The 26229-nt window shown below is 39.4% G+C and overlaps 2 protein-coding genes across 2 annotated transcripts in view; both read right to left on the bottom strand.

Annotated features, from left to right (window-relative positions):
* Positions 1–448: 448 nt before the first annotated feature.
* On the bottom strand, positions 449–22491 carry LOC143290237 (vacuolar fusion protein CCZ1 homolog). The gene is made up of 12 exons (XM_076599577.1): positions 22287–22491; positions 17424–17521; positions 16665–16755; positions 15673–15795; positions 14598–14687; positions 13120–13295; positions 11397–11534; positions 10019–10164; positions 9295–9412; positions 8375–8527; positions 6379–6506; positions 449–5424 (listed from the first exon to the last, which is right to left on the bottom strand). The coding sequence occupies exons 1-12, from the start codon at positions 22359–22361 to the stop codon at positions 5369–5371; spliced, it is 1392 nt and encodes a 463-aa protein (XP_076455692.1). The 5' UTR covers positions 22362–22491; the 3' UTR covers positions 449–5368.
* A 2192-nt stretch (positions 22492–24683) lies between these two features.
* The window catches only part of LOC143293145 (uncharacterized), a 17846-nt gene continuing 16300 nt past the window's right edge, over positions 24684–26229 (bottom strand). The window contains exon 10 of the mRNA XM_076604100.1: positions 24684–26229. This exon is cut by the window's right edge and continues 166 nt beyond it. Within this exon, the coding sequence (XP_076460215.1) occupies positions 26180–26229 (50 nt within the window). The 3' untranslated portion in view covers positions 24684–26179.

Genomic DNA, 26229 nt, shown 5'->3' with positions numbered 1-26229 from the left:
TATGTAAAGTTCGTGGGTGACAGACTGACAATTGCCGCTGGTTTGTTGTGCCTGTGGCTGGAATTATATCCCCTCAGTTTGGCAGTGTCTGTTTGTGTACACGGGCATGGGCGGAGGTGCATGACCTCCGCGACAGGTAGGCAGCCTGTTGTGTAAATGACTCCGTGTTTGTAAAGCGCTTAATTAGAGCTTGGTCTCTGACTGAGGATAGGCACTACAGTATATAAGTATCCACATCAATCAATCAATCAAACCTTCTTAAATATTTCTGTTATTTTGTTGAAAACTGTTCAAAATGAGATTTTTTTTTTTTTTTTTTTGGTGAGTGTGTGTGCATGTGTACATGCATGTGTGTATTTAATCGTTAACCTTACCAAAGGCTTTTATAAATCTCTCTAACATTCATACAAAACACTCAGGCTTTGCAAAAATGTATAACTCATCTCTACACATTTTAAAGAATTTATTTCTGTTTCCCTTGCCAAATACAAGTTCTTTCAACACACATGCAAAACATTCTGCTTCATGCAGTCTGTATATCATGCATCAGCTCAACATTATCTCAGGATTCACTCAACAATATTGCATCATGCTGTGAAAAGTGAATGCCACTGCTGGCTTAGGTAACATTACTTTCATGGTAAGTATGGACATGAACATGAACATAAGACTAGTCAGTAGTCAATGATATATGAATATTATGTCAATGTAGTGGTTTTCTTCTTTTCCTTTCCTGTTCAATGCCCTGCACAACAGTTCTGTCCATGGCACCCACCCTAACCTTTCACATTGATGCTGTTTTGAAGTGAACAGCAACGCTATGTCTTGGGTAGATAAAAGCATTCCATGGATCCAGTTACGGATACTGATTCTGCTGTGTGGTGAACAGCAAACCATGACTTTGATAGATAATAGCATTCTGTGGACCTGCACCTCCAAATGAAACATGCCTGTGTAGACACAAGTATAATAATCAATGTAACAACCACTTTCACCTTAGAGGTGGAGGGCACTTGTTCAAATCTCAGAACTGACTGTGTAAAGCATTGACTGCCGTGCAATTCTTTTATCACTGGAATTTACAACCTTCTTTTTATCCATCTTTGCTTTGATTTGAGACTTTATTCTTCTTTCATGTGGATGGTCTTTGTGATTCTTTGAGTGTATATTTCACAAAACACTAATCAAACAGCCACTAAAACAATTGGGTGGGGTCCTGCTTTCTGATGATTCAGAACAGGCATTGCTAATGAACCCAATGAAAGTGACTCAGCAACAGCACAGGGTCTCCTCTGGTGCGTGGTCTCATGGTGATCTTGCGTTGATAGCTTCCTGTGGACTGCTGGCACTAAAACTATGGTAGATAAGCCTTAAGCCTGTGTACCAAGAACTCTGGTCAAGTATCATGTGGATAACGCCACTGACACAGTGCACATGGTATGACTGGGCAACAAACAAACAAAACATCCCTTCACATCTCTCCTTATGAGTTCAGATGGCACTTGCTGTTTCAAAACAGGTGTGGAGCCCACCCGAAACAGACATTCACTGGTTGGAGGACACAGTTTTTGCATTCAGAATAATTATAATATGCTGTGGTAAATTTGGGGACAGTAAGTTAAAACTGATACTTTCAGCCTTTCTATGCATGCAGTTATGTTAACACAGTCATTAGAGATGACTTTTGAGTCTGATTTTGAATTGTCCTCTGCTATGCACTGAAATAGCTAGTGTATCTGCATCTTTCATACTGAATGTTCTGGAAAGACTTTGCCCACCACTTCTTATGAATATTAGGGCAAAGGTCATAAGTAAATGTAATGAAGTCTTCAAGAAGACAAACAACAAAATTCTTAAATATATTGAATTTGCTACACAATGGTAAAATCAACAGTAGAATGTTTGAACACACACACACTCACACATACACAGGACTAATGATCATAACATTAACTGATATACACAACCTGCTTGCAAGACCAGACTATATATAAGAAAAGAGAATTCAGAGATTGGAAGACAACGAAAGTAACAGAGAGTGAAAGAGACAGACAGACAGACAGAAAAAAGAAAAGACCACAAGCATGATGCTAACTAAAACCATGTGACTGGCCAGATGACAACGAACTCGTTGGTAAATTCTGAGATAGCTCACAGCATCAAAGTGTCACTCAGCACCAACTTACAAGTATACTCACAACACCAAACTCAAGATCCCAGGACTTGTCTGTGCACGTGTTTTCATCAGGTAACATGTTTCACTACTAGTTACTTCCCTTCAACAGTCTGTCCTCAATTTGATTTTATGTTTGGTAGTCTTTGTTAGAATTTCTTGTTGAGAATGTAAAAAAAAAAAGAAAAAAAAAGAAAAGAAATCAGATATATACAGTGGAGGAAGTTTCATGGTAATAGGAGCAGAATACATTGCATTTTTGTCCAAACAATGACAAATTTGATGCAAAAAGTGACAAAGCCCAATCTGTTAGATATCATCACACCAGGATTTCAGCCAGTCTGTCTATAAATACAATCACAGTAGTGTCTTTTGTCTCACTACCTGTTCTCTGACCTATTTTTCCTTTCAACCTCATGCCAACATGTGCTGCTGAACAAAGAAAGCACATGTCCTGAGTGGAGTTAATGCCATCGTAAAGTTATAGGTATGGGCTGGGGTGTAAGAACTGCTGAATAATCCTCAATTTCTACCTTTATAGACCTGTGTTAAATCTGTGTTAAAAATATTCATATGTTTTCTTGTATTTATCATTTCTTCTTTCATGTGAGGATGTGAATATTTGATCTAACGTTTCCAAACTTCCAATGGTGTCACATTTATTTATTGTGGAAGTACAACATTTTAGTTATAGCCATCTTCCTCAGTTATAGCTTCCTTCTATTACCCTGAACTATTTGTATATTTTAATTTGTTTATCTGCCTGTATTATTTTTTTAAGGCACAGCTGCCATCCTCTTTGTTCTACAACACTCTTCACACTAAAGTAAATTCTCTCCCTCTCCCCTGCACTTCACCACAACAGAGCAGGGGCATATTTCATGGCAGATTCATAGACTTTCTTTCCTGTACAACTGCGATAACTTGCAAGCATGCACAGACAGAAACACACATCACACACAGCAGGCACACAATCTTTCTCACTCTCTCTGCATCTCTCCCCCACATGCACAAAAATGCCCAGCACTCTGACAAGTTATATACACTCAAGACAACCAACCACAGGAAATAAAAGTTACATAAATAAATAGAAAAGCAATGTTACAGTTGCTACATATCACAAGGGCACTCTGAATCTCACTATCATTTGCACAAGTCCATAAAAGCAATTTGTTCTTTAAAAAAAAAAAAAAAAAACGAAAAGAAAAAAGCACACCATGACCAATATTTAAAAAAGTGTAAAAACAGTGAGAAAATATTGTTTACAGAAGAAGCTGAACAGCTTTAGAAGCATACTGAATGATTCATACTGGAAATAATCTAACTTAAATACATTTGAATTATATAAAAAATAATCTGAATCAAATAAACTCAACAACATTTTTTTCTCTCTAATTTCCTCCCACCTTTTTGTACATGCAAACACCACATAAACACATGCACTTTGTATAATGCTCTCACACATTCATTCTCTCCAAAGAGCCACAAACCTAGGTCTAAACAAACACTGCTATGAATGAAAGATGAGGATGGATAAAAGTGGATTGGAGCAGAGAGTGATGGCAATTTTATACGCATACATAATTCCTGAAAAAAAAAAGAAGAAGAAGTTACAATTTGTAAACAGATGCTGTTCTTCCCAGACGTTGCATTTGGCAGTCCAAGCCCACTACCTCAATCAACCGACAAGCAAACAATGAACAAGTCATGTTTATGAAGATGGGGGCGCCTGACATGGCCAAAAACTGCAGCAGGTTTTCCAGATTTCAGTTTGCCAGACAGCGGTGCACATACTCTCTGTGACAGAGCGATGGAACATGAAATGTGGAGAGGCAGTTTTGCCTTGAGTATTCCAGCCATTTGGCTAACTCTCCAATTGGGCAACCTCTCCCTTAGTCAAATATCCTAAAGAACTGAAACTGAAGTATGTTTTGATCACATAAATGTCCTGAGCAGCTTGAGTAACTTTTAACATCTTTTTTAAAACATCACCCGTGTATTATATTTTGGAAATTTTCTTATGAAAATCTGATTTTTCTCTTGGATATTTCAAAATTTCATACAATCTGATTTTACTTTAAGAATTTCAATGTGAAAAAAAAAGTTACAAGAAGTCAACAAAATCCAGAAAGAATCTTATGGAAAGCTCAAAACAGAACTGTTTTTCAAAACAGTGTTAATTCAAGGACAAGAAGACAACAGCTAGAGAAGAAGCTCTTCCTTGTCAACAATTGCAGTGATCAAAGAGATTATGATGACTGTCCACTATAATCATGTGACATGCCATGACTGCCACAGCCTCCTCTGCTGCTCTGATGGTCATTGTCCGACACGACTGACTGTCACACATACATTACAAAATCAAGATCCCTTTTATATAAAATCAACAGTTATTGCTTCACAAACTCTTGTTCATAAGAAATCTAACGCTTTGCTTTTTCACAGGAGATACACATTGATATATCAGTGATACTATGCTTTGAAAATAAAGCAAATACAAAAGAAGCCACTACATATCATCAATAACAAAATCATTTCCCCACAATGGTACAGCTTGAAGGCTGACCAGACTTATGTTTACTGATATGGCAGTATAATTCATGGTGATAGACCTTCACACACACAAATCAGGGCAGCATCCCAATAAAACAATGTCACACAATGATCAAACACACTAACTGATGCTCACCTCTTAATCCCATCTCCCTAAAAAAAAAAAAAATTTAAAAAAAAAAAGAAGAAAAGAAAAGAAAAAAAGACTTAAACACATATTTACTGCCAGAATATATCTCCTCTTTCTCATTAATAATTTCAGCCCCCACTCTTCCTCCCACCTGCAAACACACATGCACACACACAAGCATGGTCAAAATCCTTACTCCTTTCACACACACACACATACACACGTCAATACAACGTACTGACACACAAGAAAATTCTCCCAGCACAAATAATCTTCAATGTTCTGTAATTCACATCTGCACTGGAATGAAACAGTCTGATGAACTGTGACATCATGGCTGACAACAGTTGATTTCTGAAGGCCAGGAGGCAACAAAGCAAATGCATGCCTGCTTGTTGCACACATAGCTTTTGCTGCCATAATGGGATGCAAACTGCAGCTCATGACAAGCCGGACACTGTATGAGATCTGCACAGGATTGACAGTCAGTGGAGGAACAGCACTTCAGCAGATCAGTCCAGAAAGAAAACACTGTTCAGGTGGCAGGAGCACAGTCGCTTCACTTCCTCTGCAACACAACACATGCAGCTGGATTTTTAAAAAAATGACCAGTTTGTAAATCATTATTCTAAATCAGAAATATGAAGTTTTTTGTGCAATCTCTCATTGTACTTGCATTGCCAGAGCAGTCAAACAATTGCAATGGAACAAAAGATAAAATACTCATGAACTCTATAACAAAACAAACTATTTGAAAAAGGCTGTCCAATTAAACACATTATCTTGTGCAAAAACCAAGGCTCCCTTTCAAAGATACTACATACTTTTCTAAATTTTGGTACAAATTGGCTTCAATCCATTTATTCATCTTATGTACAAGGATTATTTTATCATCTTAAAAAACCAATGCCTTCTTCTTACTGGGACCCTCTGAACCTCTTCTTAAACAACTCTTGTAGATGGCTTCAAAGGACAGCTGTTTTCACACTCTGGCAGGCATTCTTCATGGTGTGATTTTTTAGGTATAACCCTGCTATCAATACAAAGTTGTGTGTGTATGCATGCAGCTGGCTTTGCTAGAATCCCTAATCAGTCCAAGCATAAGATTACTATATACAAGCATTACCATGCCAGACAAAAATCATGCCTGAAAACACCTTCAAGGACGGTGTGAACCCTGGTGTCAGCAATGATATCATTACCTTTATTTACACTGAATTGTGCAAATTTGATTTTATCGTAAGCGCTGCATAATTGCTATGTGGGTGTCATGTTATAACTTAGTTGGACGTTGTTCATATTTTTCTTCAAACCAAGAATTCTTCAGTTTGTTTATTTTATTCATTTTATCATTAACCATTGAGTGAGCATGACTAGTTTAAATGTGTCAACATTCTTTGACTTGTCAGCCGTTCAATCCTTGACACCTGGCAAACGGAATATTACAAAATAACAAAAAAGGAGACATCACTGATCTACCTGAAAACTGTTGCTTCGTTTTTTCATAAATGTAATTACTCACCATTTATTTCTATAAGGTTCGCATTCTTCTGGTTAATGACAACGTAGAATTCCCTGGAATCAGATTTCTTTCCCACAACCCAGAAGTCACTTGTTGTTTTCACTATTGTTTCACCGTCATGGTTACTCCTGCACAGAGAAGTAAGAGCTGTCATTTTCCTCACACATTAGAAAGAAAAATTCAAACAACTGCAAATTGCAGAACTATTTTCCTATAAAAGAAGTTACTGTTTGATTTCATGCCATCAATCAACCATGCTGCACCCACAAAAGACACCAGATATCACTGGACAGACACATCAGAGACACTTGCCACAAATGTAAACTGCTATGCTGGAAATGCATGCACTCACATACACACACACTCTCTAAAATTTATGATTAACCATTTTCGTTTAGTTTCTAAAATTAAGTATATACCATGCAAGGTGATCCCAGCTGATCCAAACATGTGTGGAAAATCCCTCCCCGAACAGACAGATCCATTATCCATAGTGACCTCAATTATGTACGCAGGGTCATGTGGGACAGTTTCAGTTTCAGTTTCAGTTGCTCAAGGAGGCGTCACTGCGCTCGGACAAACCATATACGCTACACCACATCTGCCAAGCAGATGCCTGACCAGCAGCGTAACCCAACGCGCTTAGTCAGGCCTTGAAAAAAAAAAAAAAAAAAAAAAAGGGGGGGGGGGGGGAATAAATAATAGATAAGCTTACATAAATAAATAAATAAATAAATAAATAATAATTATAATATAGAAAAAGGTAGTAGTAATAATAATAGTAATACTAATAAAATGATAATAATAAAAAATAAATAAATAAATAAATAAGACAACAATGGTGATAATTAAGCGAATGAATGTAAAATATGACGACACACATTCACACATACACCCACACATGCATAACAGAAATGCACCAAACATGCAGTTTCACAGATATGAAAGTACAGTCAAATACATATAAACGTACATGAGCTCCAACACACACACACACACACACACACATTACCTTGCACCTCCTCCAACCCCCTCCTCCACACACTCATTTCTAGCCTACGTATCGCAGCTTCCACGGCACACACACACACACACACACACACGCACGCAAACACACACTCACAGAGATGAACACTTACTTGTACAAGCACACACATATACGCCCATATCTCCCACCCCCAACCCCCACACATATATACAAAGATATATATATATATATATATATATATATATATATATATATACACACACACATCCGTACACAGATCTCTCCTGACACTTGTGTACACTTACACTCTCGCGCATTCACAAACGCACTCAAAAACACAGACCCACACATCCACACAAACACACACATCCACACACGCACACGCACAGAGGCTGCCAAGAGGGATGGGAAAAGATCTCTGATGCCAAGAACGTGGCGTCTAGTGTGTTGCTCAGTCTATTGTATTTGGAAAGGCCCACAGAGACTCTGTTCCGTTTTGAAGAAATTTGCGCAATGTTGGTTTGGAAATGATGCCGATATTTGTTTGATTTGTGGGACAATTGCTGCTGAATTCACTATCACTATATCAGGTTCCATCAGTCGAATGATTTTTGACAAACAAAACTGTTCCACTGATTTGAACAAATATCAATGTCACAATAACAAATTGTTTTTGACAAACATCAATAGCAGGAAAACAAAAAGACACTAAAAAACATATTTAGCAACGGGTCCCAAAGACGTCATCCCTGAACAGATTGACACTAATACACAGGACACCCCTCTTTCAGAACTTGTTTTTCCAGTTTCCTGAATGAAAACACACATACACACACACACACTCACTCACACACGCATACATAAACACACCCACAAACACCTACACCCACATACACACAGAGTCACACCCACACACATAAACACCCACACCCACATAAACACCCACACAAACACACCCACACACACAACAGTGTCAAGCAGTGAACGTCTCAGGATCAAAACACGCACCTTGTGAGGTCTGCATTGATGTCACTGAGGAGTCGCATGATTTCCTGGGGGATGTTGATGCCTGCCCTCTTCTGCAGGTCCATGTGCACCGTGGTCTGCTGTGCCAGGTTCATGTGGTTGAAGTAGATGTACTTGAACGTGGGGTCAGCCGCACTACAACAAAACAATCTGTGTGCATGATGTGAAGCACAGGCGGACTTATTACGCTGAGCAGATGATGTGACATTTTAAGATAAATCACACTGACAATGTACTTGAACATGGGGTCAGCTGCACTGCAACAAAGCAATCTGTGTGCATGATGTGAAGCACAGGTGCACTTATTACGATGCTGAACAGAAGATGGGACAGATTTCAGGATAAATCACACTGACAATGTACTTGAACATGGGGTCAGCTGCACTGCAACAAAGCAATCTGTGTGCATGATGTAAAGCACAGGCGCACTTAGTTATTATGCTGAACTGATGAGACTGGTTTCAAGATAATCAAAATGACGTTTCCAAACAGCCAAACTGATTGCTTATTATCTTCCTTGCATAATCCCTGTGTACTTGTTAGTATTTTCTCATGCCTTGCCCATTTTACAGTAATTCATGAAAATAGAGACTTTTCACAAAACCAATGAGGGGCATTAAAACTGATCAAAAATTGGTGCTGTATGATTTAATGATTTGAACTGAAACAGACCCCCGAAAAAGGAGTATGGCTGCCTGCCTACATGGTGGGGTAAAAACGGTCATACACATAAAAACCCACTCATGTACATACGAGTGAATGTTGGAGTTAAAAGCCCACAAATGAAGAAGAAGAAGAAGAAGAAATGAAACAGTATTCACAATGTAACAATGACAAAACAAAACAAAATCGTAACTGCCTGAAATATTTCTCCAGATACTTAACGTAACACTACAGCTTACCTGGGAGGTGGCACCCTCTGGTAGTGCTGCTCTTTGATGTCGGACGCCAGCTTAGTCATCTGTGGAGCTAACATGGTGTCTAACTTCCGACAGGTTGGGACATTCAAGGCACACTTCACTGCAAAAGTCATGAACGTTCCAAAAGAACACTGCAGAAAGTGAACATGTAGTCCATTAAAATCCTTCTCAATGCAGTTAGAAAGCATCACCATTTGTGTAAGGTAACAATGAATTGCTGACGTGGCAGAACAAAGAAGCTGCTAACTCCTTCACCTTTACACTCTGACTCGTTGCTTACATGATGATCTCAAAAATGAAGTCATGATGAATGTAATAAATCATATGTGTTAATGAGATAAAGTACAATATTGAGGACATAAGTCATTAAAGTGTACATGCTTAAAAAAAACAAAACAGAGAGAAGCATGTTCTTTGCGAATGACTTGTTATTAAAACAGAAAATTTATCTTCACTCCAAGTCCAAACTGGGCTGATTATTTGCACTTTTGTTTCATATGATCTGTTTCACTAATTGGCATCATTCACTTTCCATACAAAAAAAAACATGCTTGTCTGTATACAGCCCTTTCCTGTCCATATCACAGACAACCTTCCCTCTCGCTTGCATCAGTTATTATCTTTCCCTCTAACTTTCAAGTTTAAATCAAAGGAATTTGGTAATGACTGACAACAGTCAAAGAAACCACCAAAGGTATCTCCTCACCATTAACCAGCATGCAGATAGTGGCTGACATGGCACGATACACCAAGAGGTAGCACTCCTCGTTGTCTGTCTCTGTGCTGACGAAGACACGCGGCAGTTTCCCCATGGATTTCTCATCTGTCAAGTCTGGCGGCCCTGTCATGAACCTGTGGATCAACAGCTGTCACCAGTTAAGTTACAAGCTGGTCTGGCGGTCACTTTTAAACATGCGGTTTGGAATATTTCAGTGCTTGAGTTTTCAAGTCAACACTCAAAGAAGGGGAAGGAGATATTCTTTCAAGAAGAAAATGCAGACTATGACTGTGAATGTCATTTTCAGTTTCACTTTCACAAGGAGGCATTGCTGCGTACGGACAAATCCATACACACTACACCACATCTGCTGGGCAGATGTCTGACAGCATGACCCAACGTGCTTGTCAAGCCTTGAGTGCATGCTTGTATATATTTGTGTATCTATCAGAGTAGATTTCTTTTTACATAATTTCGCCAGAGGACAACACTTTTGTTGCCATGGGTTCTTGTTCAGTGCGCCAAGTGTGTGTTGCACACATCGAGCTCAATGGTAAGGAGGGGAAGAAGAGAGGCCGGCTGAACGCCAGCATGCGTTCATCTTGCTGTAGGCCACTGCCTGCCACAGGAAGGCGCCTGTTATCTAGAGAACACCTCTCCCTCTCTCTATGAGTCTCTCTAATTGAGCTGGCAATCCCTTTGTGGCTGAAAATTACCTTGGTTTAAATGTATACAAACAACTAGACAAGAGAGAGAGAGAGAGAGAGAGAAATGTCAAAAATCGTTTTTTTGCTTTTTGTTAACAAAAAGTACTCTTTCCCATCCCTACTGTTGCAGTTAATTGTCAAACAATGATTGACCATTTTACAGATGTCTACACACCATGTCTGAGCTAACAAATAAATGTACTGGACAATGATCTCACCAATGAACAAGCAATGGTCCTCTTCAGCAATAAAATGATCAAACATTCTCAACCCCTTATCATCTGTGTGTGATGCCTGACACTGATATGCACCCCTGCATGCAGTGAAGTGTCTTAAAAGTTTGTTTTTTTGGGGGGGGTTTGTAACATGCTAATACCAAGTGATGATACTCTGTTAAAATTTTTATCACAGCTGATTAATGATACTCTGTTAAAATTTTTATCACAGCTGATTAATGATACTCTGTTAAAATTTTTATCACAGCTGATTAACAACTTTTGACTTGACCTGGAAAATGTGTCTACCAACTGTTTTCAAAATCAATGTCCCATTATGTTTGGGTGGGTCAGGACATCTGTCCTGTTGTCGGTCCATGTGGATGTACACCCACGCAGTAAGAATGCCCAGTGCAGGACACAGCGTCCAGGCCAGAGTCTTACTTGCAGAACTGCGAGGGTCCCTGTGCCTGGGGCCGGGTCTGGTTTCCCCCCTGGTGCTCCGTGGCCATGTAGGTGGGGAAGAGGCTGGTGATCAGGTACTGGTACATGGTGCGCATGTCCTCCTGCTCAAGTCCGCTCCTGCAACATCGCCCCCACTCTCAACTTCTGTTTATCAAGGACATGTAGCAGAATGGTTAAGATACTCAGCTGTCAACATAGAGAGTTGTGAGGGATCTGAAACCCGCTATTGCCCTTTCTCCCAAGTTTGACTGGTTAAACTGAGTGTCTAGTCATTCACATCAGATGATAAACTGAGGTCCAGTGTGCAGCCCGCATCTCACACACTGAGAAAGAACCCATGGCAACTAGAGTGTTGTCCTCTGGCAAAATCCTGTGAAGAAATCCACTCTGACAGGCACACAAATATATAAGCATGCACTCAAGGCCTGACTAAGCATGTTGGGTTATGCTGCTGGTCAGGCATCTGCCTAGTAGATGTGGTGTAGAGTATATGGATTTGTCCGAACGCAGTGATGCTTCCTTGAGAAACTGAAACTGAAAGATGTGAATGCGTTTGGACAAATCTATACGTGCTACACCACATCTGCTGTGCTTAGGCCATGAGTGCATGCACAAATATCTGTGCACAGATTGGTGGTCCCTCTACAGAATATTCCCAGAGGACAACACTTATGTTGCCGAGGGTTCTTTTTCAGTGTGCAAAGTGCACACTGCACACAGGACCTCAGTTTATCGTCTCACCTGACTCCACGTTCAGTTAGATTTTGTGGTCAAACTTTCGGAGAAAAGGCTCTGCACCCAGACCCTCATGGGCACTGTACTGGCAGAAAAGTGTCCTCACCATTCTGTAATCTTTCGCTAAATGCCCACATAAATGCATCAGCGCTTCTGATAACCCATAAATATCTGTCCCTGATGGTTTGAAAATGGAAAGGATCAATGCAAGTTAATCAAGTGGGTTCCTAGGGCATTTAAGGAATTTCCAGAACAAACACAAAAAAACATACATGAACACACACAAAGAGTAAAAACCCTGTATGGAGCTTCAATCTGATACTGTGATCTAAAACAAAAAGAGTTGTTTCCCTTCGCCACTTCTTGGAACAGAAGCGTGGATGATTATGTCTAGAGGGTATGCCTGTTTGCCATGCAGAGTTCCTTGGAGTAACCCTACCTGAGGGTAGTCTGGGACAACCAAGCATCCTGACAAACGATTAGAATTCAATTTTAAAACAAAAAGATTTCAAAAGTTTATTCGAACTATCAAAACTAAAGACTTTGATGACACTTCATAATATGACCAACTGAAAATTCCCCCCCCCCCCCCATCTCTCAGGAATTAAAATACTGTCTCTGGGAAACTACTAAGGGAAAAAGAGGCTTCTTTTTGAAAAAAAAAAAAAAAAAAATCACCATCAAAGAATTAAATGACAAACACAGCACCGGATATACACACACAATCATAAAAGCAGTGATCCTCTCTCTCCCTCTATTTATACACACAAACACACACATATCTACACACACACATATGCACTTACGCATGTCATCAAAATTATGCAAGTCGATTAATAATAATGCATATCCTTTTCGAAACAACTCTCTCTCCCCTTTTGACACGCCCTGTTTCCCTTTTCTATTACTAAAAGTAGACATGTAAAATCTCTCTCTCTCTCTCTGTGCCTTGCTGTCCACAGCCTACCAGACCAGCTTGTCGTTGTAGAGGAAGGCCGTGTATTTCACCATGGGGAAGGTGGCCTCCAGCCGATTGATGAAGCACTGGATGCGCAGATAGGTGTTTTTGTCCAGCGGCAGGAAGTGAATGCCGTTGAAAACATCCAACAGGTCGCACTGGGACAGCTTGAGTGTCAACAGGTACTGTGAGACACAGGAGAAGACGCTGAGAGATCAGTCAACATTTTTTTGTTGGATTAAAACAAGATGCAGAGATCAGACACCGTTTTTGGTCTGACTCAAAATTTAAAACAAGATGCAGAGATCAGTCACCATTTTTTGTTGGAATAAAAAGAAATTTTCCATCTAAAATTACTTTTAAATAACATACTTACCGTGACCCAACTAGTGCAGACTCCGGCAGGGGTCTGACATTCCTGTCCTGTGCAAACTACTCGTACTATCCGCCTATGCGGAGAAAACGAAAGTAACTATGGCCGATAACCTCCCGGAAGTAGGTAACCTCCCCTTTGTCCCGCTAGCTAGCGCCCTCTTTTTCCGGCAGCCATAATGACTGCTGTTCCTGTGCTCTTCATACGGCTAAGTTTTTGCGTATTTTCTGCCTGTCTGCCGATTCTCTGGCGTTCTTGTTTTTTGTCAAATTATGTCTCCAACCTGGATTAAAACAAGATGTAGGGATCAGTCACCATTTTTTGTCAGGTTAAAACAAGATGCACAGATCAGACACCATTTATTGACTCCCCTTTTTATTGTTGTGGTTTTTTGGCCATTCTGGTATTTAGACATGGATGCAACCACCAGAAAACGACTATGAATGAAGTTCAGGTCAAGGTAAAATAGCAAAATCTTGATGCTGTTTAAAAAGAAAAAATCAAAATGACCATTCAATAATTAACAGGTAGTTGCTAAGGAAGTAACAGTTTCTCTTTTCTTTTTAAATTAGAAAAGAACAACAAAAACAAACAAAAAAACAACACCCTGTCCTCTCTTTTCAACTTATGCACACATGCATGCACAAATACACAAAGACACACACACACACACACAAACAAACACACTGTTGATATTCATACCTTGAATTCTTGTAAATTAATAGTTTGTCAATTGCAACAGACATAAAATATTCATTTATTAAGCTACATGCTAATGTCATGATAATTCATCAATAGTGTCTGTAAATTCATTAAACACAAAATCTACTTGCATTAAAACTGAATATCTAATCAATGCTGACATGGCAGTGACTCAGGCTGAACTAATGAAATGCACACATGGAAACCAGTAATACAAACTTAGCTCAGTATACGACCATTTTCATCACCAACACTCTAATAATGCCATCATGCTTGAATTAATGTAAAATAAGGTCTTTTTTAACACTACCATTCAACCCGAACAAATAAATAAAAATATCACATCATCATCATCATAGCATTCAAAACCCTAACATTAACAGTCAATGTCAGACCACCTATTCCAACATACCTTATTGTAGAAATGCTCAAGCCTCTGTTTTAGTGATTGGACATCTCCATCTGCTCTTTGCAAGACATGGTAAAATGTCCCATTGAACAGCTGCAAAGTGAACGAACACTCTATAGTGTAACATTAACCAACAAGGGACATTTGAAACAGAAACTGAATGTGTGTGTATATGCATTATATATCCATATTTTTAAAAACCAACAACAACAACTACCAATCATGATGTCAACTGTTGGGTGTGCACCGGAACTGTCAAAAAATATATTCATTTTTATTCTGTTTGGCTTTCAATTAAGAAGAGCTGCGAGTGTATACTGGATTTGAAAACAAAACAAAATGAAACAAATACTGATACACATTCTTTATTACTTGTTTTGATATTCCTAGCAACTGTTTGGACAAAAAAAAAAGTTTTACTTGTGGTTTCTGTTATGTTTCAGAGTGGTAAAAGAAAGATACATGAAGCAAAAAAAAATTCTTTTTTTTTTTTTGTTTTTTTTTTTATTTTAAAGTAGGCTGGGCAGAAGTGGATATGGATATTTCATGCCAGCTGACTGAAAATCCCTTGGTGCTGGGGAACAGTAAACACACTGTCCACCAAACATGACAGACCTGACCAGCCATCATGGCCAAGTGGTCAGCCTCACAGACTGATGACCAGGAGGACGTGGGTTCAATCCCCATCAGAGGTGGTTTTTTCCCGACCATTGACTGGCTCCTACCCACAGCTGAGTGTGCTATGGACTCAAATGGGAAGACTGGGAACACACAGTCAAAGGTCAACCACCTCATGGATGCGTCTTTGGGAGTGCTGCTCAAATGTCTTGACTGACAGTGACACAGCAGGTGCTTTTATCTCTCAGCTAGGTTACTGCAGCGGTATATTATGATAATACAACCCTGTCAAGGAGTCCCAGACCTAAGTGGACCCACGGCAACAACTTCATCACACCCATTAACATTCCACATAATTAAAATATAGAATTAGCATTTTTTTTTTTAAATTAGGTTACACACACACACACAAAAAACAACAACAACAAAAAACAACTACTCCAACTCCTTCCAGACCTACCTTGAACATTTTATAAGCAAGACTGAGCACAGATTCGAAGACAGAGTCCTGCACATCATCTTCCCTGTACTCTGCATAAGGCTGGCCATCTTTCGTCTTCTCTTTGAAAGGTAGGCTGACAGTCTGGGTGACAAATCAAAACTACATCAATCATTCTCACTCAGTGCAACACAACACAATGTACGCATATTCAGCACAACATACTTCAAGCTGTTGTTTCTGAATACTACACACTCCAGAAGTATTGAGGGTAACTTAAAAAATTAATAAATAAAGATAACACCATAAAAATAAATTAGGTTAAATCAAGATACATGATCAAACTAAACTAAATCTAAGCAAAACAAAGTTTCAAAAATTATGAGCAAAACATACAATAAACCCAAAACAAAAAAACAAACCAAAAAAAAAACAACAACAAAAAAACCCCACAAAAGAGCCAACTCATTTTTCTGTGCCTTGGATAAGGTTTAACTTCAATAGCTAAAAACCAGAATGAATCAAAAGCATGGTTGAATAAACCTTAGTTCTAGCTATCATTCCGTCTTGTTCTCTCACAATTCAAAGTTCAATGACAAGTGTGTCTCTGCTTTTTCTACCATGCCATTTCCAATTTGATTTTTAATTTTGTTATCTAATATTCACCTCTGGATAATATGTTTATTTTCCTGGCCTATCTTTTCTCTGTGGGTGACTTAGCATAGAACAAAACTACTGTCAATCACTCACTTCAACATTTTATGACAAGACATAGAATCATAAAGATATTCATTTTCTGCTATTGAGGATGACTTCAATTTTAAACTTCCATTTACATCACAGCAGCTCATTAGAAATCACCAGCCATGCAATGACTCAGAAAAAAGTTGCATTACATTGTATATCTTCTACTGTTCTTCAAGTAACTGGAAAACAAAACAAAACAAAAACAAAATAATGACAAAAAATCTTCCCAAAAGAAGTAAAAAACAACAACACAACAACCTCCTTACCATCACCATCCAGAAATCTTTTTCTGGTTCCAGAAACAATTGCCTTGTTTTCTGTGTGTGTACACTTTGACATGGTAGGTCTGAAAAAGTTCTGAAAAAAAAACAGCATGCAGGAAATCTTATACTGAGTAATTTGTCATTGTTACAACAGCAAACAATGAAACATTTTAAAAACATAATATATAATTTCACTTTCAAGTGGTCAGAGACAACAGTCTAATTTATTTATGCATTTACTAACATCAAACAATACAATTTTTTTAAAGGAGATTTTTTCCAAATGGATAAAACCTCAAATTAAGTTTAACTTCAACAAACATGGCACTGTGTACTTCAGTTTAAGTGTGTATCATCAATGTATTCATTAACCTACTTTGACTACTGAATACTGAAATAACACACAATTTCAGTCTTTTCAAAGATAAATGAAATTAGAAAAAACAAATCTAAAACAAAATTTCATGTATGCACCCAAACAAAGAATGAAATATTTGTTTGTGCTGAGGGAGACAGACAGCTTCACAAAATGTGGAAAACTGCAACATTATATTTAAATATTCTCATTCACACACACACACACACACACAAACACACAAAACTGTACAAATCCATATGTGAAAGTACCATAACACTGTGTATGAGTAACCTAAATTATGAAATGATGTTCTGGCATATGTTTTGTCCTCATGCTGTCATAGTTATACAATGTGCACAATTTGCAGCAGAATGATAAATTTAGCAACCAACAACAAAACTTACGAAGCAAACTGAACAATGGCTTCAGACAGACCAATGTTCTTGACTTTGGTGTCGATATCTGCCTCATCAGGAAAGTAGAACATCACCTTCTTCTCTTCCTGCAATTTGCCACCCACACACACACACACACACACACACACACACCTTCAAATCAATAAACAATTTATAATTAGTGTTTCATGACAAAATTATGCTGTTGCTTTTTTCTTTCTTTTTTTTTTTTTAAACAAAATCAATACTTAATTTTACTTCACAACAAAATGCTTCAAGGACTGTAACCCCTGCTGTTGAAAGAGCAGCAACTTTTCAAGTTAAAAATAAAATCATCTATGCTCTATTACTGGCTTTCTGTACAAGATCAATGAAGGGCTTACATCAAGAAATCAACATCCCACCCTAAAAATTCTTAATTGTTGCAAGTAATACTTGCAGAATCAACTGCTTATTTATTTCATACTATCAACAAAATTACAGTTTGTACAAAAAACAAAAAAAAAGGAGAGATTATGATACTAACTGTGCACGACTGCCAGAAAATCACGAACAATTTCTGGGGCTACAGCAGGAAAGAGGAGTACAGCGTTACAGAGGGTCACCCTTTGTCAAAACCATCAATGAGGGTAAAAGGTCTGCAGCTGCCCATTAGCAGTGCGTATGTGTGTGCATGTAGTAGTAGTAGTAGTGTAGGGACTGGCATTTGACTGCCTAGGCCTCACGGCCTTTTTTATGTCCCCTTCAATATTGGTCTTTTATTTGTGGGATACATACATGTTTTCTTTTACATGTTCTGTAAATCACTCATCAAAGTCAGTAAATTTTTCTTTTAAACTGATGTTCATGTCAAGGAGATTTTTGAACACATTAGTATTTTGTGCAAGTTTAGTTTCCAATGGTAGTACATTCCATATATGTGCAATTCTATTAGCAAATGAATTTTTCCTTAGGTTAGTATTACAGTACAAATTTTCATCATTGAATTTCTTGTGTTCTCATAATCTGACATTCTAAAAACATTATTCACATTGACTTCATTATAGCAATTTAACATTTTGTATGTTTCTATTAAATCCCCTCTTAGCCTTCTTCCCTTTAATGAATGCAGATTTAAGTATATAAGTCTCTGTTGATAGCTCATAGATTTGCATTCTTTTAATATCTTAGTTGCTCTTCTTTGTACCCTTTCTATAGCTATAGATTGTCTCTTGAGGTATGGGTGCCACACAATATTACCATATTCCACTTGTGATCTAACTAATGCTTTATACAGTTTAAGAAATATATCTTTATCTAAATAGGTAAATGTTCTCTTAATTATCCCTATCATCTGGTTGGCTTTATTTATTATATTCTGTATATGCATGTCAAAAGATAGTTTATTATCAAAAATTATGCCAAGGTCTTTCTCACTTTGACATTTTTCAATGTCCTGTGAGGTGTCTTCTATTGTCATATGGTACTTGTTTTCTGGATTTTTTCTTCCCATGTGCATTACTTTACACTTTGATACGTTAAAATATAGATTCCATCTATCAGTCCAGTCTTGTAACTTATATAAGTCCTTTTGTAGTGTAGTATTATTTTGTGCATTGCCATACATTTCAGTATCATCAGCAAATATTTTGCATTTGCTGATGATACTTTCAGGAAGGTCATTTATGTATATTGTAAATAGCACTGGGCCAAGTATGCTACCTTGTGGTATACCACTAACAACATTTTCATTCGTTGACATTTTTTCTCCAATTCTAACTACCTGTGTTCTTTCTGCCAAGAAGTTTCCTGTCCAGTTCAGTATACTTCCAGTAATACCATATGAAGCTAATTTTAATAAAATTAAAAGTCTTTGATGTGGTACCGAGTCAAATGCCTTTCTAAAGTCTAAATAAATTATGTCTACAGGTTTACCCATATCTATCATTTTTGTGAGATCTTCAATTACTTCTAAGAGCTGTGTTGTACATGATCTTCTTTTTCTAAAACCATGTTGACAGTCTGCATACAGATTGTTTGTTGTCATGTGTGATACTACTGCAAATCAAACAAATATCGGCATCATTTCCAAACCAACATTGCGCAAATTTCTTCAAAACGGAACAGGGTCTCTGTGGGATTTTCCAAATACAATAGACTGAGCAACACACTAGACACCACATTCTTGGCATCTGAGATCTTTTCCCATCCCTCTTGCGGCCAATCAGTGGCAGCCTCTGTGCGTGTGTGTATGTGTGTGTTTGTGTGTATGTGTGGGTCTGTGTTTTTGAGTGCGTTTGTGCATGCGCGAGGGTGTAAGTGTACACTAGTGTCATGAGAGTTCTGCGCACATGCGTATGTGTGTGTGTGTGTGTGTGTGTGTGTGTGTGAGGCGGGGGGGCGAGGGGGGGAGTAGAGGATGAGGTATGTGAGTGTATGAATGCCTACACTGTGGGAGCAGCAGGATATTGGAACGTTCGGGTGTGTATATATATATCTTTGTATATATGTGTGTGGGATTGGGGGTGGGGGATGTGGGCGTATGTGTGTGTGCTTGTACAAGTAAGTGTTCATCTGTGTGTGTGTGTGTTTGTGTGTGTGTGTGTGTGTGCCGTGGAAGCTGCGATACGTAGCCTAGAAATGAGTGTGTGGAGGAGGGGGTAGAGGAAGTGCAGGGTCATGTGTGTGGCGTGTGTGTGTGTGTGTTGGGGCTCTTGTACGTTTATGTGTATTTGACTGCTTTCATATCTGTGAAACTGCATGTTTGGTGCATATCTGTTATGCATGTGTGGGTGTATGTGTGAATGTGTGTCTTCATGTTTTACATTTACTTGCTTATTTATCATCATTGTTGTCTTATTTATTTATTATCATTACTATTATTATTATTATTATTACTTCCTTTTTTTATTATTATTATTTTTTTTAAATTTATTTATGTACGCTTATCTATTATTTATTCACCTTTTTTTTTCTCAAGGCCTGACTAAGCGTGTTGGGTTATGCTGCTGGTCAGGCATCTGCTTGGCAGATGTGGTGTAGCGTATATGGGGTTCGTCACTAACGGGAGCGCTGAGCGGAACGCTCTGAAAAAACAAATTGCGCTCTGGAAAATTCCTTGACTCAGAGCGCTTGCGCTCTTGATTTTGAAAAGACGTAAGCATACACTACTGTATCTAAATTGTTATTCCATTGTCCATCACAAACAAGAGTCAAAAGCGCGATCGTTTTGCATTTACCGAAGTTTGAAAGCCGTCTGTTTACGTTTTGTTAGTTCAACCGGAAGTAGGCCTAGTGAAGTGTGGTCCAAGGAAGAGAAGGCCAAACTTTCAAAAGCGTCAGAAAACTGAGAAGCCGGAAAGTGAGAGTGAGGAGAATGGATTAAGTGACTCAAGTATTGGAGAGGAATTGATGTAAACAAGAATTAAAGGTGAGAAAATGAATTTATGTTTGAGACTTGTTGCTCTATGTTTTTAGTGTGCGCTCTTAGTTTTCAGTTTGCGCTCATCAAAATTCTGAAACTAGAGCGCAGGCGCTCATGTGAAAAAATGTTAATGACGAACCCTGATATGGATTTGTCCGAACGCAGTGACGCCTCCTTGAGCTACTGAAACTGAAACTGATAAAGGACTCCAAAATCTTACACACAATACAAGTTAAGCTCACTGGTCTGAAGTTTCCTGGTTCATGTTTTGACCCTTTTTTTATATATAGCTGTTACCACAGCCATTTTCCAATCTTTCGGTAGGGAAGCAGATTCAAGTGATTTATTATAAATCATACTCAAAGGAAGAGCTAACTCTCTGCTCAGTTCCTTTAATATTCTTGAGGGTATTTTGTCTGGTCCTTGTGCTTTGTAGGGGTCCAAGGCATGTAACTTTTTTTCTACTGCCAATGGAGTGACTCAAGTCACAAATATTAATGTTTCCTGACCTGGAGCTTTCTCCAAGGTCGGGTAAATTTGCATGCATATGTGTGTGTGTGTGTGTGTGCATTTGCGCATGTGTGTGTCAAACAATCAGTGTGTGTGTCTGTGTGTGTATGCAGGCTCCTCTGTGTGTGTGTGTGTGTGTGTGTGTGTGTGTGTGTGCGTTGTGTGTGTTCATGCAACTGTCTGATCGTGTGGCATGGCTGCTTTGTATTATTATATATTACATGGATGACATCGATGTTCACTACATCGTACATGGTTGGGATGACTGTACATTGTACACATGGGATAACTGTTACAGAAATTTTCACTTGTGGCTGTGATTTTTTTATATTGAAAATGTTTCTTTTTGTAATATTTTAGTTTCTTTTACTCATGTGATGTGCCTTGAGCATTACTGTATTTTATTTCTTATGAAAGGCACAATAGAAATAAAGTATCATTACTATTCTAAAAATCATTATCAATGTCAATATCATTATCAATAGTACTATTAGTATTTAATTATCATCATCAGACACTGAATGAACAAGTGAAAAGTATAACTGCTAATAATGTCTTGCCAATAACTTAACCAAGTAAGTGTGTGTGTGTGTGTGTGTGTGTGTGTGTGTGTGTGTGTGTGTGTGTGTGTGTGTGTGTGTATCCTCAAAAACAAAGTAGTGACTTCTGATCCAGTTTATGGCTTGCCTCCGTGTTAAAATGCAAATTTCTGCTGTCGGGACACCAGCCACATGATCTCAATCCCATTAGTATTATTACCACTTTTAGTCGAATCTTACATTTTTCATGTCTTGATTATTCCATAAAATTATCAAGTATGACTTTTCAATGCAAAACTGTGCACTTATATCTAAAAACGACAAAAAATTGCAAAAGCAGCCAACTTTCTTTACACCGATGGTAACAACAGCATAGTGGAACATAATCGCAGTGGAGTCACTGAGTCAAAACCAACGCACCTCCCCTTCTCGTTGTCCATACGTAGAGTTGAAAATAAAGAAATTAAGAAGACTAGCAGATCCTCTGGATGTCATGACGCCTACTGTGCGTGTATGTCCTTCGATTCATTCAATACTGTGCAGAAATTTTGAGCTACTAGAAGGTTGAACGTTCATTCGTCCACTGGTTTCTGCAGGGAGTGAAAGAAGCCATAGTTGACGGAAGGGTAACTCTTGTTTATTTGCCAAGTCAACGTTGAGAGTTTTGCGAGTTGTCTTCCCATTGCAAGTGTCACATGAGTTGAGGAGGGTTCAAGGCATGTCAACAGTTCAAGGCTAATGGCAGCTGCCTGCTAATTTTTTTTCTCGACTTAAAAAAACAAAACAAAAACAAAAACAACAACCTATATGTGGGAAAAGAGAGGGGAACTTGCAAGTGAGGTTGATCCATCACTGACCATCTTCCTTCCACTGAGTGGCCTCGATCAGAAAGAAATATTCTGTTACTGACTGAAGGGGGGATCAGTCCGCTGAAGAGAAAGCACGAGTTATTCTTAAAAAAAAAAAAAAAGAACAGTATAAAATAAAATAAAGTAATACAAAATAAAATAATAAAATTTGAATTAAAAAAGGACCTTTATTTCGCAGTATCTGACAAGGCTGGACCACTCAGTCCACCTAGAGAAGCGGCGCTCCCCGGGCATCACTGAGTCCGTCAGTAAACCCCGACCGGCACAGCTCCAGCCCGTCATTTACCGCAACTTTGATCCATGATCCCCATACACTAAAATGAAAAATATTACTGAACTTTTTTTTTCTTTCCTTCCTTTCATTTTCTCTCCTACTTTTCCTCTGTCTTTCTTTCTTTCGTGGTGGTTCACTGCAGCCGGAATGGTGGGTGGGGGGGGGTGGGGGGGGGGGGGGGGGGGGAGGGAGGGAGTTCGCCGGGCAGCCACTGTGACACTACCCTCGACACAAAGGTACCGGTAGCACTGGCCTTCACAGCTGTCAGGGGCAGGGCATTCCAGTCCCGAATTGTTCTTGGGGCTGAGGAATCCTCACCCACGGTGCTTGTCTGAACTGTCTGAAGTAATTGTGTTTTACATCAGCTGATCCGGGTGGTTCGTCAGTCGCAGCGCCGGTGGGGCCGGGATGAGCTTTTGCCTCAGTGATGACATTTACTGGTCAGTCATATCTGAGACGCTTGACGTGTCCCTGTAGCGCCTCAGTGCGAATCTTGCTGCACGTCGTTGGAATCAGTTCCAGGCGGTCCACTACTGAGTGTCATCAAGTGTTGTTGGTATGGTATCAGTCTTCACTCAACACTCAGTAGAAAACTACCATCAGACTGAAAAACTGCCAAGTGTAACACTAATATTTAACGGAAAGGCGAACACGTTACGACCCCGCCAACCAATTACAGCCCAGTGTCCCTGACAAGCGTCATCTTCAGAGTGCTGGAGCACCTCCTGACCGGCGCCGTCATGGACCACCTAGAGCAGCACAGCAGTCTTTGCAACCAGCTGTTAACATGGCTTCAGGAAGAAACGCTTGTGTGAGACACAACTCCTCGACTTCACATATGAGCTTTTTGAGAGCATGGAGAGAGGCCGGCAGTAGGACATCCTCGTGATGGACTTTGCTAAGGCCTTTGATAAGGTCAACCATTGTCTAATGTAGTGGAGGCCGAGACCACCGACACTTTCGTGTCAAGGGCTTCCAAACTTCAACAGAGCAGTTAGCCTGCTTTCTTTTTCTTTTCAGTTTCCTCTGGGGCCCGGGCTCCCCTGGCTAAAGCGGAGGTGACTTTTTTTCCCCAGACCCTCCCCCTCCCCCTTTCTGAGTGACAGAATAATCAGACTGATGATTGCGTCGCTAAAGAGGAAGAAGAAGAAGAGCCGAAATCTGAACTATTGGGGCGACAAGACAAAGTTATCGTATGTGGTTCCGAGAAATATCGAAACGGCAACACACACACACAAACACACGCACGCATGCACACACACACGCACGCACGCGCGCGCGCGCGCACACACACACACATCATCATCACACACACACACACACACTTACACACACACGCACACACCGTCACACACACACGCACACACCGTCACACACACACACACACACACACACACACACACACCGGGGCACGCACGGCACGCACGCATTCACACATACCGTTATACGCGTAAACATACTCGCGCTCCCATCCAGACAGTTTGAGAGACTCGGAGAGAGAGAGAGACAGGGAGAGAGAGACAGAGACAGAGAAACAGAGAGTTACAGACAGACAAAGAACAGCAAGACAATGAGAAGATTGTTCAAAATGGAGGACTTCAAACCACGCAGATCACACCGTGAAAAACAATTATGCTTGTATTTGTTGTTCCCTAATCGTTGTAGCCCAAACATTTCGTACAAAAGCAAGCAGCACGGGTTTATGTTCCACATTCAAAGCTTACTGAAACAAGGAATCAAAACGTACGAAGCCTCTGGTGTTGGCCTACATCTGGTGACAGCATTCAACAGACAATATCAGCAAAACAAAACAAAAAAAGAAAGAAAAAGAAATCGCTACCGCATGTTGCACATATCAAGAAATTATACAAGAACGTTGCATAAAAAAGTTATGCTGTTTTCGTGCAACTATCCCTTACATAATAATTCTACTGGTTAGGCCCAGTTCAACAAAAGGTCTCCAAAAGGCATAAAACAAAGACACGGTAAAAAAAAAAAACAACAACCCAAAAAAACAACAAAACAACAACAAAAAACAAAAACAAAAACGAATAACAAACTAATTTGTAGGTCTACATACCAAAATAACATCGCTGGCATGGAATGAAATGAATGATACAAATGATTTTTTAACACAAAAAACAACAACAATGGTGATGTTAATAATGATGACGACGTGTGTGTCTGTGTGTGGGGTGTGGGGGGTCTTAGGGATGAAAGGGGCAGTCACGGAAATATATTCCTTTTCTAGATCTGAAACCGAACGGTAAATACAACGTTGAACACATCGAGATAGTCCAGTTAATTACCTCAGTAAAAAAAATTTCAGTTTTTCCCGTCAGGATGTGTGCCCATGAACATGGACGCCCGATTCATGATGATCGAGATTCATGCACATCTCTCAGACAAAAAAATACCTCACAGAAAGATGTTAAACGAAATGTCAGTCATTTAACACAAACATTAAATGTGAGTAACTGAGAAAAAATAAAGATGCAACGAGTGTGCAGACCATTCCTTTATTCTGTATCTTATTATTTCGTCGCATCAGTATTGTATCTTATTGATATATATATCCTGATGTTTTAACCTGAAACCTTCACTGATAATGACATGTAGCATGGCAACGTGCTGTTGTTGCCAGTGTTTACTGACGTATGTGTACCATGTGTGAGGGAGTAGGGTGGTGAATGACTGGGTGTCACGGTATGTATGTGTATAATTCAGTTATTTTGATGCACATAGTCTTACTGAATGGTCATGTTCCAAATGTGACTGCGCTAATATGTTTAATTTTATACTGCAGTGCACTCGGCCCAATAGCCGAGTGGTTAAAGCGTTGGACTTTCAATCTGAGGGTCCCGGGATCGAATCTCGGTAATGGCACCTGGTGGGTAAAGGGTTGGAGATTTTTGCGATCTCCCAGGTCAACATATGTGCAGACCTGCTTATGGAAACAAGAACATGCCCAGCATGCACACGGCCCCCGAAAACGGAGTATGGCTGCCTACATGGCGGGCTAAAAACGGTCATACACCGAAAATCCCACTCGTGTACATACGAGTGAACGTGGGAGTTGCGGCCTACGAACAAAGAAGAAGAAGTGAACTGAAGTCAGTGAGAATGAAATATTAATTCATGATGACAGAGCCCTCGCTGCCTCTCGGTCATCATCCCCTGGACGTTGGGGTCGGTGCCGTTGTGGTGATGGTGGCCAGGC

The sequence above is a fragment of the Babylonia areolata genome, chromosome 1 (assembly GCF_041734735.1).
Source record: "Babylonia areolata isolate BAREFJ2019XMU chromosome 1, ASM4173473v1, whole genome shotgun sequence".
Classification (NCBI taxonomy): Eukaryota; Metazoa; Mollusca; class Gastropoda; order Neogastropoda; family Buccinidae; genus Babylonia; species Babylonia areolata.
This window is presented reverse-complemented; position numbering and strand designations above follow the sequence as displayed.

Bases quoted from the DNA above. Each gene is read 5' to 3' on its own strand.
- LOC143290237 (XM_076599577.1), bottom strand. From the start codon at position 22,361: ATGACATCCAGAGGATCTGCTAGTCTTCTTAATTTCTTTATTTTCAAC. The intron at 17,522-22,286 runs GTGCGTTGGTTT...GGCAAATTGCAG, and splicing joins ATGGACAACGAGAAGGGGAG to GAAGAGAAGAAGGTGATGTT. The intron at 11,535-13,119 runs GTAGGCTGTGGA...GCGATGTTGCAG, and splicing joins TACAACGACAAGCTGGTCTG to GAGCGGACTTGAGCAGGAGG.